The 19,307-nt window shown below is 46.9% G+C and overlaps 1 protein-coding gene across 6 annotated transcripts in view; it reads left to right on the forward strand.

Moving 5' to 3' along the window:
• Window positions 1-19,307, forward strand: part of kcnma1a (potassium large conductance calcium-activated channel, subfamily M, alpha member 1a) — a 1,078,477-nt gene that overhangs the window by 577,225 nt on the left and 481,945 nt on the right. For all 6 annotated transcript variants that reach the window (XR_011588354.1, XM_070865680.1, XM_070865679.1 and 3 more), the window contains exons 4-5: window positions 12,752-12,845; window positions 17,200-17,311. Coding sequence is in view for 5 of the 6 variants with exons in the window: in XM_070865680.1 (XP_070721781.1) it covers window positions 12,752-12,845; window positions 17,200-17,311 (206 nt within the window). In the remaining variant the exon portion in view is untranslated. The remainder of the gene's footprint in view (window positions 1-12,751; window positions 12,846-17,199; window positions 17,312-19,307) is intronic.

Genomic DNA, 19,307 nt, shown 5'->3' on the forward strand with positions numbered 1-19,307 from the left:
CGATTGGTTAGGATCTGGAATGCGCTGCCTGAGAGAGTGGTGGAAGCAGACTCAAAAGGGAGTTGGATAAGTATCCGAAGGAAACACATTTGCAGGGCTGGGGGAACGGGCGGGGGGTGTGGGACTGGCTGAAGTGCTCTTGCAGAGAGCCGACATGGGCTCAACGGGCCGAATGGCCTCCTTCTGTGTTGTAACCATTCTCTGATTCTATGATTCAAGGGGAGGAGGTTTAATCACACTATGGGTTAGGCGACCTCTGCGATCATATTGAGAGTTTAAATGGCTTGCTGAATGATTCCCCTTTCTCTGCAGAATCCAATATTTTGAGAAGTGTTTACCTTTGATTATAGATACTACCAAGCATCCATTCTACATTAAGTATTACTCTGTTAGGTACTACTTTAAATTCTTGAATAACCTTCTCATTGCTTGTTACCTGTTACTCATTAATGGTACGGCTATAGATACCTTCCAAACAACAACAGCAACTTGTATTTATATAGCGCCTTTATGTTTCCACTTAAGTAATGAGTATTATAAGACCAAAAATTAGCCACCAAGCCACATGAGAAATTTGGGCAGATGACCAAAAGCTTGGTCAAAGAGGTAGGTTTTAAGCAGCGTCTTAAAGGAGGAAAGAGAGGTAGTGAGACTGAGAGGTTTAAGTGGGGAGTTCCAGAGCTTAGGGCCTATTGAACAGAAGGCACGGCCACCAATGGTTGAGCGATTATAATCGGAGGTGCTCAAGGGGGCAGAATTAGAGCAGACATCTCAGGAGGTTGTGGGGATGGAGGAGATTACAGAAATAGGGAGGGGCGAGGCCACTGAGGGATTTAAAAATGAGGATGAGAATCAAGAGCCAATGTAGGTCAGCGAGCACAGGGGTGATCGGCGAACGAGATTTACAAGACTTGTTCGTATGCATGTAATGAGGTGAAACAGGCAATGGGTTACGATGGTTTGATGCTAGGGAATCACACATTGCATAGCCAGCTGATTGCATTCATATACCAGAAAGTGTTGGTCTGTGAAAATATCCAACAGCCACATTTGTCCCATAGGGAGCCGTCTTTAGTTTGCATCCCAGCAACTTTCACCCACACAGAGAATCAACTCAGGCTCTTGGTCTGCAGTTAATGCCTTACTATCTGAGCGCCTTTAATTTTCCTCAGTGAGACTGTGCTTTTCTAGTTTCTAAAGCCGAGGCTGTAAGTGTCATCTCTGAACATGGTTTGGGCCGGCTAGGCCCTCTTCCTTCTTTCTTCCATTCAGTCGATTGGATGCATTTTCAACTTTTGATCTTCTTGATGGTGGCTCTGCATTGGGCACTGAGAGCTCACGGTGATTGTGGTCTGAAGCTGTCCGCAATCCAAATTGCATGGTTGGCAAATCTCTAAAAACAGCGACTGGGGTCTAAGTCTAAATTCATCCACTTGTGGCAGGTCCCAGAGCTTTGAGTATCCTCGGGCTCACCTTTTGGCTGTGTCGTCCCCATTTTGCAAGAATTCTCTTGCCTTTATAGTTAGCCTGGCTGGTGCTTCTCCCTTTATGCGTTTTTGTCACACCTTCACTCTCCGTCTCTCGGGCTGAAGGGGGCTGCTGATTTAAATATTGCCTCTCCGGAGTATCACAGGTCAACGGCACTCATGCGTGCTGTGTTGCGGTACCACATGGATCCACACACAGACCAACTGCATTCCCCCAGGCACCGAGTGAGGGAAAATCATCCCGAGCATTTCATGAGTGACTCTGACAGCAGCCTGCGAGCAAGTTCTCGTCTCGCCCTTGTGGCCTTCTCGAGATCAAGGGAAAGAGAAGAAGCAAAATAATGTTATGGGAGTTAAGGTTATGGGGAGCGGGCAGGGAAGTGGAGTTGAGGCCAAGGTCAGATCAGCCGCGATCTTATTGAATGGCGGAGCAGGCTCGAGTGGCCGCATTGCCTACTTGTGCTCCTATTCCTTATGTTTCTTATGTAAAGTTCAACTCCTATCTCTCTGACCTGCAAACAGCATTGCTGCATCCCTAGTCATCATAGGCAGTCCCTCGGAGTCGAGGATGACTTGCTTCCACACTAGAAATGAGTTCTCATGTGACTGAGGAGTCCGATGCGGGACCTACAGTCTCCGTCACAGGTGGGACAGATGGTGGTTGAAGGAACGGGTGGGTGGGGTGGCTGGGTTGTCTTGCGCTCTTTCCGCTGTCGACGCTTGGCTTCAGCTTGCTCTCGGCGAAGAGGCTCGAAGTGTTCAACGCCTTCCCGGCTGCTTTTCCTCCACATTGGGCGGTCTTGGGCCAGGGATTCCCAGATGTCGGTGGGGATGTTACATTTTTTCAAGGAGGCTTTGAGGGTGTCCTTGAAGCATTTCCTCTGCCCACCTGGGGCTCGCTTGCTGTGTCGGAGTTCCGAGTAGAGCGCTTGTTTTGGGAGCCTCATGTCAGGCATGTGAACAATGAGGCCCCTACATCGGAGCAGGTCGAATGCGATCAGTGCTTCGATGCTGGGGATATTGGCCTAAGCGAGAACACTGACGTTGGTGCACCTATTCTGCCAATACAAGTTGTGGTTGTTAATATTAGCTTCATTGTTGCAATCCCTAATATGTGATGACCTGAATCCTTTCCTACAATTGAGCAAACTGGGGAAATTTTAGCACAGAAACAGGCCGTTGGCCCAACTGGTCCATGCCATTGTTTATGTTATGTTTAGAATTACTCCACAAACTGTGTATCTTAAGCTCAAACTGTTGTGACTTTGGCCTCTTTATTGTAACTCCAGAGTGCGGAGGCAGCATGGTAGACTGACTTTTATACCCGCTTGCCCAAGGTGTGCAGGTGACCCTTGGGTCTCCCACAGGTGCGCCCCCTGGTGGCAAGTCTTGCACATTGGTAATGTTTACATACACAACAGTTTATACTCCACACGAGCCTCCTCCCACCCCTAGTCATCTACCGCTATCTACATATCCTATTCATTTCTCCCTCATGTACTTATGTAGCTTCCCCTTAGAGGCATCTATGCTATTTACTTGAACCTTGAGGAAGCATTTTTATTTGATAGCACTTGTTCTCACCTTCCATTGGCGGTCAGTGGACAATCTAAGGAGTGTGGTTAGCTCTGGCATACCAAGTACTGGCCTTGTCCAGTGGCCACACATTGTGCTTCCAGCAGGTTCTCTGGATAACAGTCAGAAGTTATTTTCCAATTTTCTTCCCCGCCTTAAACCTGCATCAATGAAGCCAATGGTAACAGCAACAACTTGTGTTTATATAGCGCCTTTAACATGGCGAAACGTCCAAGGCACTTCACAGCAGTATTCTAAGATAAAAATTTGACTCCAAGCCGCATAAGTAGAAATTAGGGCAGGTGACCAAAAGCTTGGTCAAAGAGGTAAGTTTTAAGGAGCATCTTGAAGGAGGAAAGAGAGGTAGAGATTATAATCATTCAAACATTGGTGGGCATTCAAACAGAAGACACCAATAGTTGAGCGATTATAATCAGGGAGGCTCAAGGGGGCAGAATTAGAGGAGCGCAGACATCTCGGGGGGGTTTGTGGGGCTGGAGGAGATGACAGAAATAGGGAGGGGCGAGGTCATGGAGGGATTTGAAAATAAGGATGAGAATTCTGAAAATGAGCCCTCTCTCAAGGCCCTCAGCATAGGGAGGAAATCTCTCCTGGCACATGGTTCAAGTACTCACTGGATAAACTTGTGGCAACCATAGCGGGGAGAGATACACCTCCCTATGTTTGTGACCTTGTGTCATTTATTCTGATTCAGGCTTGGGTGTGGTCTGCTGTGCCAGCTTTTAGTAGGTCAGCCCCAGGCAGAGGAGAACATTAACCAGCAAGTTAGAAGAAGCTCATACTGGCATGTCTCAAGGGCGGCCTGATGGAAGGATGTATATTTTTAGTCATTTTTTATTTCAGGTCAGTGGTTGACTCGGTTTGACTGTGAGGGGAGTGGGGGAGAGTGAATTAGTGCGCAACATTGTCCCATTATCCTTCATCATTTTTGAGTGCGCACTCTGAAAATCTGCTTCTGAGGCCCTTTGGGCGCAGCACAGATTCACCAGAAAGATACTGAAGCTAAATGGGTTAAATTATGAAGACAGGTTGCATGAAGGTAGTTTGCAGTCCCTTGAGTATATAAGATGCAAGGGCAACCGACTTGAGGTGTTTAAAATGATAAAGAGATTTGATAGGGTAGATACAAATAAATGATTTCCTCCAGTGGCAGAAGCCAGAATATGGGGACGTCATCTTAAAATTTATGGAGTGATATTAGCAAGCATTTCTTCACACAAAGGGTAGCAGAAATCTACAACTCTTTCTCCAAAAAGGCTGTGGATGCTGGGTCAATTGACTGAGATTGACAGATTGTTATTGAAGGGCAATAAGGGATGTGGAGCAAGTGTGGGCAATTGGGGTTGAGGTACAGGTTCGTCATGATCTAATTGAATGGCAGAACAGGCTCGAGGGGCTGACTGGCCTACTCATGTTTCTCTGTTGCTATGCTCCACATATGGGGCAGGCACTCGTACGCAACAAGTAAACTACGAGAGGCTGCTACGTTTAAGCATCACTTCTTACCTCGCAAGCTGGGACACACTGGAGTAAGCCTCTCAGAATCGGTTTTGTGAAGCCTCCGTGGCCGTACTTCTGCTGGTTGCTCAGTTTACCGGAACACCCTTATCATTTGGTGCCTATTTCATCTTTTACTTCCAAGAAAATGCAACTCTATCAGCCCCTAACTTCAGCTCTCAGCTGGCGCTCTTCCTCCTTCACAACAACAACAACAACTTGTATTTATATAGCGCCTTTATGGTAGTAAAACATCCCAAGGCGCTTGTAGCTCCAGTTGATGACTCTTAGTTCAGATTAACTCTATTTATTTGGGAGAACTCAGATAGCCATGCGCAGACTAAAATGGAGTTCATCAACTTGCTCAGAAACTACTTCAAGTTCAACAATGGTTACATTAACATCCCTCTGAGTTAAGTTGTTTTTACTCTGTTGATGTCCGACTTTCTCCCTTTCTGTGTTCCTCCTGAGCTTTTATCTAAAATCACAGAAACATAAATCTTTGTTTAACTTTGGTATTCCCAGCCTTATCTATCCTGTAACCGAAGCAATAAAAGCCTTCAGTAAATACTTTAAGGTCATGTCTTGTGTGCTTATATCAATATAAATTATTGTAGGGGAACAAATGAATTCTAGATTGCCCTATTACATCTGAGCAACAGGCCGCAGGGGAAATCGCATTCAATACCTTGGACCATTCCGAATTATCTTCACAATGCAGGAAATGATTTCCTGATGAATCGTGATACCAAGTTACTGATTTGATTGTAGTTAGCTTCTGTGCTCTTTCTAAATGTACCAGCGCTCTGTTTCAACCTCCTCAGTGTATAGTCTTGAGGTTGCAGTAATAATCCTGAGACTCCTGTGAGCAAATGAACAGTCTCTCTTGCTATCGTTCTCAGGAGTGCCATTGAACCTTGGGAGCTCCATCAGTGAACACACCCACTTTTTAAGAATTAAAAATGCATGACTGACAGCATATTTTTAACACCGTTATTTTAAGGGAGCTATTCAACAACAACTTGTATTTATATAGCGCCTTTAACGTAATAAAATGTCCCGAGGCGCTTCACAGCAGTGTTATAAGACAAAATAAATTTGACACCGAGCTGCATAAGAAGAAATTACAGCGGATTACCAAAGGCTTGGTCAAGGAGGTAGGTTTTAAGGAGCATCTTAAAGGAGGAAAGAGAGGCAGAGAGGTTTAGGGAGGGAGTTCCAGAGCTTAGGGCCCAGGCAGCTGAAGGCATGGCCACCGATGGCTGAGCGATTATATCAGGGATGCTCAAGAGGGCAGAATTTGAGGAGCGCAGTTATTCGTCCAGTGCAGATGTGTTATTGATACAATTGGAGGGCTGAGAGAAGCTGATTGTTTTTTTTTTCTTTTATTAAAAAGCTAGTTCTGCCTAGTTTAGATCGAGGTCATAAGAGAATGTGCTATTTACAGATTGCAATGGGCAGCTTGTAAGGATCGAGTTCCTGGCTATATTATGAGCAGGGAGGAATATTGCAGCATTGATAATGAATATGTATTTCTATAATCTCAATATCCTATTGCAAATGAACATGCTTTGAAAATGTCAAAATCGTTTTAGTGATTTTAATTAATTGCATTTTGCACCTCAAAGCCACATAATCCAACTTGTGAAACATCGCAGCTTTACGTATTCGCTTGTCTAAATCGGTCAATCAATATTAGTGCGCGCACTCGGATCAATGCCCCGCTCTGTGCCAGCCTCTGTGCACTGTGAGGATAGGTTCTTCAATTCCATATTGCTACTCGGGCCTGTGCATGTTATTATTTTCATGGCAGGACTTACACATTGTTCGAGGCTCACAGGATTTGTGCAAGTCAGTGACTGAACTGTTGTACGCAGAATTCACAGCTCCACAAGCAAACACTCCCTCCAAGGATTGTGTAGAGGGTCTCTCCTCTTCCTCTCTCTCCCCTTTCCTCCTCACGCAGTAGGCTCTCAACCGATGGACTGATTTCAAAATCGTGGGGGTCCGGACACAGCCGATAGAGAGAACCTGTTCCCATTGGCAGAAGGGCGGAGAACCTTAGGACACAGATTTAAGGTGATTGGCAGAAGAACAAAAGGCCACATGGGAAAAGACTTCATTGCGCAGCGAGTGGTTAGGATCTGGAATGCGCTGCCAGAAAGGGTGGTGGAGGCAGATTCAATCGCGACTTTCAAAAGGGAATTGGATAAGTACCTGAAGGAAACACATTTTCAGGGCTATGGGGAAAGGGCGGGGGAGTGGGACTAGCTGAAGTGCTCTTGCAGAGAGCCGGCATGGGCTCGACGGGCTGAATGGCCTCCTTCTGTGCTAACCATTCTGTGATTCCATGACATCACTGGAATGTCAACAATAACTGGAAGTAGCTGAATAGAATGTATATTTTCGACAGTTGTTAAGACCAGGTCCTCTTCTTGCCCACAACATTGTTTCTTTCTCTCCATCTTGTTATTATCTTCCTTCCCATGCAACCATCACAACTTCAGTGACTTTCCCGTTCTGGTTCCTATATAACAGCTCCCCCCTCCCCCCCAATTTTAGCCTTCCTTTCTCAATAACTTTCCCTAGACTAAAGCAGCTTCTTTGAGGATATAACGAGCATGGTGGATAGAGGTGTACCGATGGATGTGGTGTATTTAGATTTCCAAAAGGCATTCGATAAGGTGCCACACAAAAGATTACTGCAGAAGATAAAGGTACGCGGAGTCAGAGGAAATGTATTAGCATGGATAGAGAATTAGCTAGCTAACAGAAAGCAGAGAGTCGGGATACATGGGTCCTTTTCAGGTTGGAAATCGGTGGTTAGTGGTGTGCCACAGGGATCGGTGCTGGGACCACAATTGTTTACAATATACATAGATGACCTGGAAGAGAGGACAGAGTGTAGTGTAACAAAATTTGCAGATGACACAAAGATTAGTGGGAAAGCGGGTTGTGTAGAGGACACAGAGAGGCTGCAAGGAGATTTAGATAGGTTAAGTGAATGGGCTAAGGTTGGCAGATGGACTACAATGTCGGAAAATGTAAGGTCATCCACCTTGGGAAAAAAAACAGTAAAAGGGAATATTATTTGAATGGGGAGAAATTACAACATGCTGCGGTGCAGAGGGACCTGGGGGTCCTTGTGCATGAATCCCAAAAAGTTAGTTTGCAGGTGCAGCAGGTAATCAGGAAGGCGAATGGAATGTTGGCCTTCATTGCGAGAGGGATGGAGTACAAAAGCAGGGAGGTCCTGCTGCAACTGTATAGGGTATTGGTGAGGCCGCACCTGGAGTACTGCATGCAGTTTTGGTCACCTTACTTAAGGAAGGATATACTAGCTTTGGAGGGGGTACAGAGACGATTCACTAGGCTGATTCCGGAGATGAGGGGGTTACCTTATGATGATAGATTGAGTAGACTGGGTCTTTACTCGTTGGAGTTCAGAAGGATGAGGGGTGATCTTATAGAAACATTTAAAATAATGAAAGGGATAGACAAGATAGAGGCAGAGAGGTTGTTTCCACTGGTCGGGGAGACTAGACCTCGGAGGCACAGCCTCAAAATACGGGGGGAGCCAATTTAAAACCGAGTTGAGAAGGAATTTCTTCTCCCAGAGGGTTGTGAATCTGTGGAATTCTCTGCCCAAGGAAGCAGTTGAGGCTAGCTCATTGACTGTATTCAAATCACAGATAGATAGATTTTTAACCAATAAGGGAATTAAGGGTTACGGGGAGCGGGCGGGTAAGTGGAGCTGAGTCCACGGCCAGATCAGCCATGATCTCATGTTGAATGGCGGAGCAGGCTCGAGGGGCTAGATGGCCTACTCCTGTTCCTAATTCTTATGTTCTTATGTTTATGAACCGAATGTTATTCAGCAGAATTACCAAGCTCCGCTCCACCCACTGCCACTTCACATCGTGTGCAGTGAGCAGAAAACATATATCGGCTGTTGTATACTGTAATGTATTTGCTTCATGGGTTCTTTGCTTAAGAATTCATAGCAACACATTGCTATTAAGAATCAGTTGGTTTATTAACAAAGGTTTAACAATCATACTACACATTACCAGTTCATCCACTAGGCTCACAACTGCATACCTCATCGTGGATGACCTGGACCCAACTGGCTGGGGTTTTATTGAGTCTTGTAAACATCACGTGACTGGCTAAGCCACTCACAATGCAACAGCTCTACAATTATTTTATTGTTGAAACAATAATCAAGTGCCCCTTAAACCGACAAAATAAACAAATCAAACTTTTAACGGTAAATGGATCAAATTCAAATTTGGTTGCCGGGGTGATGATGCACTCCAGTCCTTCCGGTGCCCACCTCTCGCGAAAGGCCGCGAGCGTACCGGTGGAGCGACTGCTCTACAACTCTTTTTGGGGACACAAAATAAACATTAAATCAAGTGCCCCCCCGATCTGGGGGACACTCTAAACACTTTTCACATGCCCTTTTTTTTTGTTTTTCTTTGTGATTTTTGTGGGTTTTTTTTGTTTTTTCTTTTGGGCAGTAAAACAAGAGATATATATACAAGTGCTCCCTATAAAAGGGGAGGGGGACACTAAAACCCGGCAACTAAAACAAATTAAACTTTAAAACATATAAAATCAAATTAACATTTGGTTGCCGGGGGTGATGATGCACTCCAGTCACTCCGGTGCCCACCTCTCACTGAAGGCCGCGAACGTACCGGTGGACACCACGTGCTCCATCTCCAAGGACACTCTGGCCCGGATGTAAGCACGGAAGAGAGGCAGGCAGTCGGGCTGAACGACCCCCTCGACCGCCCGCTGCCTGGACTGGCTGATGGCACCCTTGGCCGTGCCCAGGAGCAGTCCTACGAGGAGGCCCTCGGACCTACCCGCTCCCCTCCGCACAGGGTGCCCAAAGATCAGGAGTGTGGGACTGAAGTGCAACCAGAAATTGAGGAGCAGCCCCTTTAAATAATGGAACCGACTGCTCTACAACTCTTTTGATTGGAGACAAAATTAACCAGTTAAGTCAAGTGCCAACCAATCTGGAGGACACGCCAAACATTTTTCAACTGCCCTTTTTTTGTTTTTTTTTGTTTTTTTATGTGACTTTTTTTGTTTTTTTTGTGATTTTTTGGGGGCAATAAAATCATAAATTTTACAAGTGCCCCCCCCTATAAAAGGGGAGGGGGACACTAAAAACCCAGCAATTAAAACAAATTAAACCTTAAAACATATAAAGTCAAATTAAAATTTAGTTAAATAATGGAACCGACTGCTCTACAAACCTGTGAGCATACTCACAGGTGCATACATTACATATACCAAAATGGCTCTTCAGTGGAGTCGCTCTCCTGTCCTCACTCTTGGTAATGGATGCAAGACAAGCTTTGTGCTTCTGAACTGCAGCCTGAAGCCAACAGGCACATTGTATCCTGCAAAGTTCCATGGCCAAACAATAACTAAACTTTTGATTGGCCAACAATTATATGTTGTGAGCTTAAAGGGATATTGCTCCACCGAGTTTGACAATTATCAGGAATAATTCTGATGTTTGCATTGTCAGCTGACTTGCTGTGAGCAATAGCATGGGAGAGCCGCGAGTAAAATGTTTAAAAGTACCTCAGCGCTTACAGATAATACATTGCAACAGTCGTTGTACAAGCGCATACAACACAAATCTCAGCTTACACGATGGCAGATTACTCCACCGGTAATTGACTGACGTATTCCCACGTGCCAAGTTCCCGAACCAAAACACAACTGAATTCTGAGTGGCCTCGAGCTGTATTTACTTGCAGTAATTATTGGCCTTCAGGTATAGACCAGGTTTAGCACAGATCCACCTGAGCAGCAGATTAATGTACATTGTGTATTGGTACAGGTTCAGTGTCTGAAGTCCGGAGTTTGGAAATTCGGAACGCTCCAGAATCCGGACACCGGGCCAATCCATGGCGGGGTCGTCTGGAAACCGGAAGATGTTCCGAAATCTGGACTCACCGCCTTGGACCCCCTCCTCGGCCCCCAGCCTCGGACCCACCCGACCCCCCCTACCTCAGCCCCTCCCTCGGCCACCCGCCTCAGCCCGCCCACTCGGCCCCCGACCCCTCCCCCGACTCTCCCCCCCCCCCCCCCCACCTCGGCCATTCCCCCCATGGGCCCCCCTACCTCCCACCGCCTCAGCCCCCCACCTTAGCCCCAGACCCCCTCAGCCCCCCGACCCCCCTGCCCAGCCTCGCCCCCCCCCCCCAGACCTCCCCCTACCTCAGCCCCTCTCTCGGCCACCCGCCTCGGCCCGCCCACTCGGCCCCCGACCCCTCCCCCGACTCTGCCCCCCCCCCACCTCGGCCTCTCCCCCCATGGGCCCCCCTACCTCCCACCGCCTCAGCCCCCCACCTTAGCCCCAGACCCCCTCAGCCCCCCGACCCCCCTGCCCAGCCTCGCCCCCCCCCCCAGACCTCCCCCTACCTCAGCCCCTCTCTCGGCCACCCGCCTCGGCCCGCCCACTCGGCCCCCGACCCCTCCCCCGACTCTGCCCCCCCCCACCTCGGCCTCTCCCCCCATGGGCCCCCCTACCTCCCACCGCCTCAGCCCCCCACCTTAGCCCCAGACCCCCTCAGCCCCCCGACCCCCCCTCCCCAGCCTTGCCCCCCACAGACCTCCCCCTACCTCAGCACCTCCCTTGGCCCCCGACCTACCCCCACTTGCCCCCGCCTCGGCCCCCCCCCCCCCCCGTGGGTCCCCCTACCTCCCACCGCCTCAGCCCCCCACCTTGGGCCCCCCCCCTCAGGTCCACGGCCCCCCATCCCCTCCCCTGCCTCGGCCCAGGTTTCCGCAAAGACGATCCGAAATCCGAAATACCCGAAATGCGGAACGGCCTCAGTCCCGAGGTTTCAGGATTTCGGACGCTCGACCTGTATAATACTCCCACCGTAAGGCAGTCCATGATTAGCACGAGCAATGCCATGGGACATCCAGCAGTGCATATAAAACTCCCTTGTGAGCAGGAAGTGAGATGGGTCCAGGGGACAGACGGAAACAAAAATGCTAATTTTGAAAATCTGACCTAAAAATGTAAAATGTTGGAAATATAAAGCGGGTTGACCAGCACTGGGGGAAGGAGAAAGGGTCAGTCAATAGTTTGACTTGAATTCTTCATCAGAGCTATGCATCGCTGGGTATTTCTACCATTTTCTATTTCTGCATGCCCAACATTGGTATTTAATTCATGTCTTCCCATATAAAGCTGCTATGTAGACCTAAAACAGGCATAACTCGAGAGTCATTGCAGAAAGGAACTAAAAGACTGAAAATATTACACCTTTTCAGAATTTGATTACAAAACATTTTTAGAATGGTCTTCAGTTAAACCATTACGTCAACTTGGAAGTGCGTTTCGGTGAGCGTGCCAGTTTGCACGTGCAGTTTTGGGTTGAATACTTTTCAACCGTTGCATTAGTTTGAAGAGCCCTCGAATATCATTGACTGGCCTGCAACCTGTGTACTGGTGGGGGGATATAAATGTTTCTGGAGAGTCAAGTTTGGGAGTGTTGTAATTATAATTTGTTTTGTACAAATTGCATGTGTTAAGATACACATTTTGTCAATACCTGGTGCCTGATACACATGAAGAGATTCTATATCTTAGCATTTGCTATGGCTGCTTCTCATATTGAGAAAAAACAATCCTGCATGAAGTAACCCTTAAAGCACTGCTATTGCACATACTATTTCTGCAACGATTTAGTATATTGGTGTTTTGCAGCACTCCACATTAAGTGTGCACTATGGTGAACTGATAGGTTTTCCATGTTTGCAGAATCGAAACAGTGCATTTTGGTCATTTTTAAAATGAGTTTTAAATTTTCAGTCCTTTAAGGGTTAATCAAGGACCAACAACATTCTGGATTGATATCTGCTTTGTACTCTCTTTGTTTTTGCATGTTCCTTCTTTTACAGCAAATCCCATATATTCCTGATGCATTTTTGGTATTCCCTGATATCGGATGCTCTCTCCTCATATATGTGTAATATTAAAACAGTTTACGTGGAAAAATGACAGGGATAAAGCCTGTTGCTATTTAGGAATGTAAATGAGGACTGAAAATGTTTCATTGTGGCTTATATTTTCTGTGTGTCGTTTTGTTCCGATTTGTAATAAACCTTCCTTTCCTGTGTTTTGCCAGCCCAATAGAATCCTGTCAGAATTTCTACGATGATTTCACGTTGCAGATTGACATGGCATTCAACGTATTCTTCCTACTGTACTTCGGACTGCGGGTGAGAACTAATTTAATCGACTTGAGTTGTATTTGGAATGGAACCGTATGCATGAAGATTGGGCAGCAATATTCTCGTTAAGGTGCGCGCGCGCGGGGCCGCACAGTAGCCTGAAGGATCCTGTGCAGGCCGCTCACTGGCTTTTACATTGAAAATACCGCACATGCGCAGACATTTAAAGGGACCGTGTGTAATGTATGCATCTGAGAGTATGCTGACAGGATTGTAGAGCTGTTGAATTGTGAGTGGCTTAGCCAGTCACGTGATGTTCACAAGTCTCAATAAAACCCCAGCCAGTTGAGTTTAGGGGATCCACGATGAGGTTTGCAGTTGTGAGCCTAGTGGATGAACTGGCAATGTGTGTTGCGGTTGTTAAACCCGTGTTAATAAACCAACTCATTCTTAATAGCAATGTGTTACTATGAATGCTTAAGCAAAGAACCCATGAAGCGAATACATTACACCGCGCATTAAAAAAAACAGGCCACGCAGATCAAATCGCAGCTTACCGGGAACATTGCTCGGCAGGTTCTTAGTTTTAAACAGACCAATTTAGGGAATATTTTGTTTCCAACTTATTGCCAAAGGAAGTCAGCTTCATCCAGTCTTTCTACACGATGAAGTGTATAGTTGAATATTTATGTATATAATGTAAATATATATTCTGCTGTAAGATTATTGAGACTTCCGGTTTGTCACGCCTATTTCCTGTTGACATGATTTTGTGACACTGAGTTATCACCTGAAGTATAACAGTAACGCATGCTTCTATTAGTCTAATAAGTAATGCTGCAGCACCTGTTATTCAGCCCTCCAAGCACTGGGAGTGCTGTGGGTTCGATTGGCCCCGATTTGCCCACCTTTTTGACCCAATGCAAAAAAGACAGCTAAAATACAGATTAGTTCCTCCAAGTAACAAGGAGTGCACAGGGCCGCAGGAAATTAGCCATTATATTATACGTCTGTGCAAATTTCGGTATCATCCCTTAAAAAGAGCCATGTCCTCTTTGTTTCAGCAACACTTCTGAGGTAACAGGAAATACCTTCTAATTCATCTCAGGCAGTATCTCAGAGCAATTATCCTCCAAGTGGTCTTGGGTTGTGATTATGCTCAGCATTAGGCTGCTGTGGCCAGTTTACCCACAGATTCCCCTTAACGGCGACTACATTGTGTCTAACATGGATATAATGTTCGCGAATTAAGAGCCGGTCCTCTTACCTGGTGTGAGCAATGCCACAGGAGGTCTGCTTGTGGTTCAGTATTAAGTTTCTTAGGACATCACAGTTTCCGTGTGAGAGCCAAGCTCTTTTACCCAAGGAATAATCAGGGAGGGATACATTCCAAGACAACTAATGCTCGTTGATCCAGTTGCTCCAGGATCGTGGCATTGTATTACTGACTGGCAAGACTCCAGTTGTAATCCTGATAATCGGTAGCCCGTATTTCCCGAGAAGGTGTCGTGTTTCCAACTGGCTCTGTGGGGGTGTGGAGGAAATCTGGCTCAGAGGTCCTTACTTACACATGGCTATGAGCAGGAAGTGGGGCTAATGGTGACTGTCCTGCTGCCTAAACCAGGCACTCAGGGTGGGTATGAAGAACCAAGGTGTCAGAGGTGGATAAAACCCAGATCATCTCAGACAGATAGAATCAAAAAAATTTATGGCAAGAAGGAGGCCATTCAGCCCGTTGTGTCCACGCCGGCCGAAAAAGAGCTATCCATCTAATCCCGATTTTCAGATCTATGTAATATTTTAACTAATCTACAGTCTATCCATTACAGCCTTTTTGTTTGTTACTGCAGCAATGCCTGAATCTCCACACCAATCCTCCCCCCCGCCCAAATCACTTTCCAATCTTGTCTCCCATTGTTGGGAATGACACGCTGGTTGTTTTATGCCTGCTTGCTTTTCCGAATTGATGAATAGTCGGAAGGGGGGAAAATTGCATGGCTATGGGGAAAAGAGCAGAGGGAGTGGGACTAGTCGGGGTAGCTCTTTTCAAAAAGCACAGCCACGACGGGCCAAATGGCTTCCTTCAGGCGCTGTACGATTGTACGACTCAGTTTGACTAAACCTGCGGGATTTGCCAGCACTTTCCTGCAGGAGAATCCCCGTTCCTTTCCGACCAGCCTGGTGGGATGGGATTTTTTCGGCTGCACTCTCCAACACAGCCACTGTCAGTGGCAGTCGCTGTTTGGATGGTGGAAGCTGTGTGTTGGGATGGTTTTCCCAGCCCATGGAGATGGACCATTCTGTGACTCCAGTATGGCCTAATTTAGGGGGTTGGATGGCCCCTATGCACCCCAATGAGGGCAATCAAGTTCAAAGTCAATAATTCTGCCCGGGAGTTGAATCCTCTACAAGCCGGTTTGGGCATTGGAGGATTTGTCTCCCAATATGCTGCAATGCATTAGAATCTTCAAACCATTCTACAATGTGATCCCTGTAGAACTGCCCTCTGTGACATTAATGGAATCAGGTTGTTACATATGCAGACTATAGATATACTCTCTGTGTAGTCACTGTATAGTTGCATAAGATGGAGACTTGTTACCTGATGTACGATCAGTAAGATTTACACTGTGTACATACTATGCCGGCACCACTAGAGAGTGCAACTGGTGAAGACCAGGGTTTCCTGCCCCTGTGGCAGAGACTGTCCACGAGAGGGCACTGCAGTGGGAGACCTGAGGGTCACCTGCATAGGTGTGCAGGACCCAGTATGAAAGGCTGCCCACCATGTCTTGTGCCTCACCCTGCAGTTACAAATAAAGGACCAAGGTCACTACAGTTTGAGTACAACACATTGCCTTGTGGAGTCATTCATAAGTGCATTACAGACACAACACAGGTCATCTGAGGTTCCGTCTTTCAATTGCAAATTCATAATTACTTGGGATTTTTATTTTAGAAAACGGATTAAAAAAAAATTCCAATTTAAAATTCAAAATTATGCCTTGTCTCATATTTATTTTCTAAATGAACTGCGTAATGTCCGCAGAATGACATCGAACCCGACCTTTCTTCATATCCTGATCAGAGTTTTAACATGGTCGAGTTCACAAATTAAGAACGACCTTGTGCATCATCTGCCTGTGTGGTGAATCTTGTTACGGATCCTGCACACAGTTTTGATCCGAGCTGAATTTGCATGTTAACATTTGCTATCTGCAGGGCAGGCACAGGGTTATTCTGATGTCCCTCTTTTGTTTTCCACTCAACAACAATACAATCAAATAGTAAGCAGGGCTTATGCTTTATTCCAAGTAGTGCGGGGGTTGGATACTTCTTTCCCAGTCCCTGGACAGGCTGGAGTTGAGAGGCCTACTTGACGTTTGAGTCAGCTCAGTGTGGCTGCATTTGATTGGTTGTGAGCCGGGCTGTTCGGTGGATTTAACTCATTCTTTTCTTTTTTATTCGTTCATGAGATGCGGGCGTCGCTGGCAAGGTCAGCATTTATTGCCCATTCTGAATTGCCCTTGAGAAGGTGGTGGTGAGCCGCTGTCTTGAACCGCTGCAGTCCGTGTGGTGAAGGTGCTCCCACGGCGCTGACTTTGTTGTACAACGGAGTGTCTCGCTGGGCCATTTCAGAGGGCAGTTAAGAGTCAACCACGTTGCTGTGGGTCTGGAGTCACATATAGGCCACACTGGGTAAGGATGGCAGAATTCCTTCCCGAAAGGGCATTAGTGAACCAGATGGGTTTTTACGACAATTCACGGTCAACATTACTGGTCACTTATTCCAGATTTATTTAATTAACTGAATTTATATTCCCCAGCTGCCATGGTGGGATTTGAACTCATGTCTCCAGATTATTAGTCCGGGCCTCTGGATTACTGGTCCAGTAACATAACTGCTATATTCCCGTACCCTGGCAGTAGCCCAGTACCACCATGCACTGCCCATTGACTGGGAAGTCCAGGTTCAACTCACAGCATGGGCTGAATGTTGCACCAATTGCTTGATGGGCAGTTGCTGATTTTGCCCAAAACGCTCGATGTAAAATGAGTGAAAGAAAAGTGTGTATCTGATGGCATGGAGCTAAAACTAAGGAGGGTCCACCCTTCCCACAGGCAGCTGGAGGAGGTGTTCCGGTTGTGTGTGAATTCTGTTCTCGAGGTCTGGTGTTGACAAGTTCCCTGCTCTTGTGTTTGGGCAGTTAAGACTTTGAAGGATTTCCACATCTTACAATACTGTTGCCAAAAGTCCAGCAATCCGCACCTCGTCGCGTCATTGTATTGATCGGAATATTATTCAAATGTCTCACTGTATGTAAAGTTTCTATCCATGTTTTGAACGAGCCCCGTCACGAGAGGGGATGTTGAACTGACGATGCCCTCATTTCTCTTCCAGTTTATTGCAGCAAACGATAAGCTGTGGTTCTGGCTGGAAGTGAATTCTGTGGTGGATTTCTTCACCGTCCCTCCTGTTTTTGTGTCCGTGTACTTGAGCAGAAGCTGGCTGGGTAAGTTACACATTCTTCATCCACGTCAACTCACAAATGCTAATTTATTATGAGATGACCTGCGTCAGAGAATGTTCATATTTGTGCTGGTGGGTTCTGCTTTTGAATGATCTTTTCAGACGTTAGCACTCAGCGTGCACTCATACCAACGCTAACCGCGGAGTGTAAATTGGGTCCCAAAACCTAGACCGAGTCAGAAAGTGAGACACTCGCCGCAGAATACCCCACCGCTGACCCGCTCTTGTTGCCACAGTGTTTATGTGGCTGGTCCAGTTAAGTTTCTGGTCAATGGTGACCCCCAGGATGTTGACGGTGGGTCACCATTGACCATTCACCATGAAACAGAGCTGGAGGGCAGGGTCCTGGAACATCGCGGGCTGCCCCGACCTGTGCGAGAACATCACCGCAGGTCAGGGCTATAAACAGAGCTGGAGGGCAGGGCCCTGGAACATCGCGCGCTGCCCCGACCTGTGCGAGAACATCACCGCAGGTCAGGGCTATAAATAGAGCTGGAGGGCAGGGCCCTGGAACAACGTGGGCAAAAGTGCAGCGAATGAGATAACTGAGCCCAGAAGAGCCGAGGGCCCAGGGGCAGCACGGGCCAGCCCACACTGCGATATGTGTGCGCACTAGGTCCGTGCAGCAGAGCAGGTCTCCAGTCATCTTGGTTAACCCTTGCCACTGGATAAAGACTTAGCTCTGTTGAGCCCGTGTGGTGGCTGGTGTGCAACGTTCACCACACAATAAAACAAATCCTTGCACAGGCATCTTCCACACCCTCAATTGCAGTTCAAGACTGGAACATCGGGTCCTTCATTGAAACATCTGTGAAATAAGTCATCCTCGTTCGAGGGACTGCCTATGATGATGACGGTGGGGATTCGGCGATGGGAATGCCGTTGAATGTCGAGGGGCGGTGGTTAGACTCTCGCTCGTTGGAGATGGTCAGTGCCTGGCGGTCTTACTCACCTTGGCTGAGGTATCAGATTGGGCTCCGACTCCTGATTCAGGGAGAATTTCCGTCATAATTGCAGCTTCCGAGTGAACCCGAAAACCCTTTTCTGTACCGCGGAAGTGTGAATCCACCCAAGGTCTCAATAATCGTGGTACAGCTATCATTTGCATTCCTCCGGGAAGGCCGTGAGGATTTGCCTTGTTACAATGTTTAAATATTGGGCAGATATGATTTGTACGTAGTGCAGGACTTGAGAAGTCGAGCCCGACCTTGTAAGCATCAAGCAATGACTGAAAAACTGCGATAACAGAAATTGCATTCAAGCAGAAAGGGTTCAAACATTACAGCTTTTGTCACCACCAACAGAGCATGAAAATACTTCAAGCCGGACCCTTTGCTAAAATAATCGCAGCAAAAAATAGTCACTTAAAATGAATCTCTTCTAGTCCTTCTTTGCAGGTTTGTATAATTATGACTTTAATGAAAGAGCTTGATGAGATGTGAATGATTTGCTTTAATGCTGGGCTACTAATCAGCCTTCGTTGACCTTGGTAACTCCCTTTGAAGTTGTACTGTTTAAACAGATGCTGCTTACTGCGTGATGCTCCTTCGCTGGTTCACACCATCTGATCTTTAGCAAAGCAGCTGGCTGTCTCTGCGATAATTGATAGGTAGAAGCATGGGCACCTAGGCTGACACTCCAGTGCAGTGCTGAGGGAGTGCCGCACTGTCGGAGATGCCGTCTTTCGGATGAGACGTTAAACCGAGGCCCCGTTCGCTCTTGGTGGATGTAAAAGATTCCATGGCACTATTTTGAAGAAAAGCAGGGGAGTTATCCCCGGTGTCCTGGTCAATATTTAATAAGAACATAAGAACATAAGAAATAGGAACAGGAGTAGGCCATACAGCCCCTCGAGCCTGCTCCACCATTCAATAAGATCATGGCTGATCTGATCATGGACTCAGCTCCACTTCCCTGCCCGCTCCCCATAACCCCTTATCCCCTTATCATTGAAGAAACTGTCTATTTCTGTCTTAAAT

The sequence above is a fragment of the Pristiophorus japonicus genome, chromosome 22 (assembly GCF_044704955.1).
Source record: "Pristiophorus japonicus isolate sPriJap1 chromosome 22, sPriJap1.hap1, whole genome shotgun sequence".
In the NCBI taxonomy this organism is placed as follows: Eukaryota; Metazoa; Chordata; class Chondrichthyes; family Pristiophoridae; genus Pristiophorus; species Pristiophorus japonicus.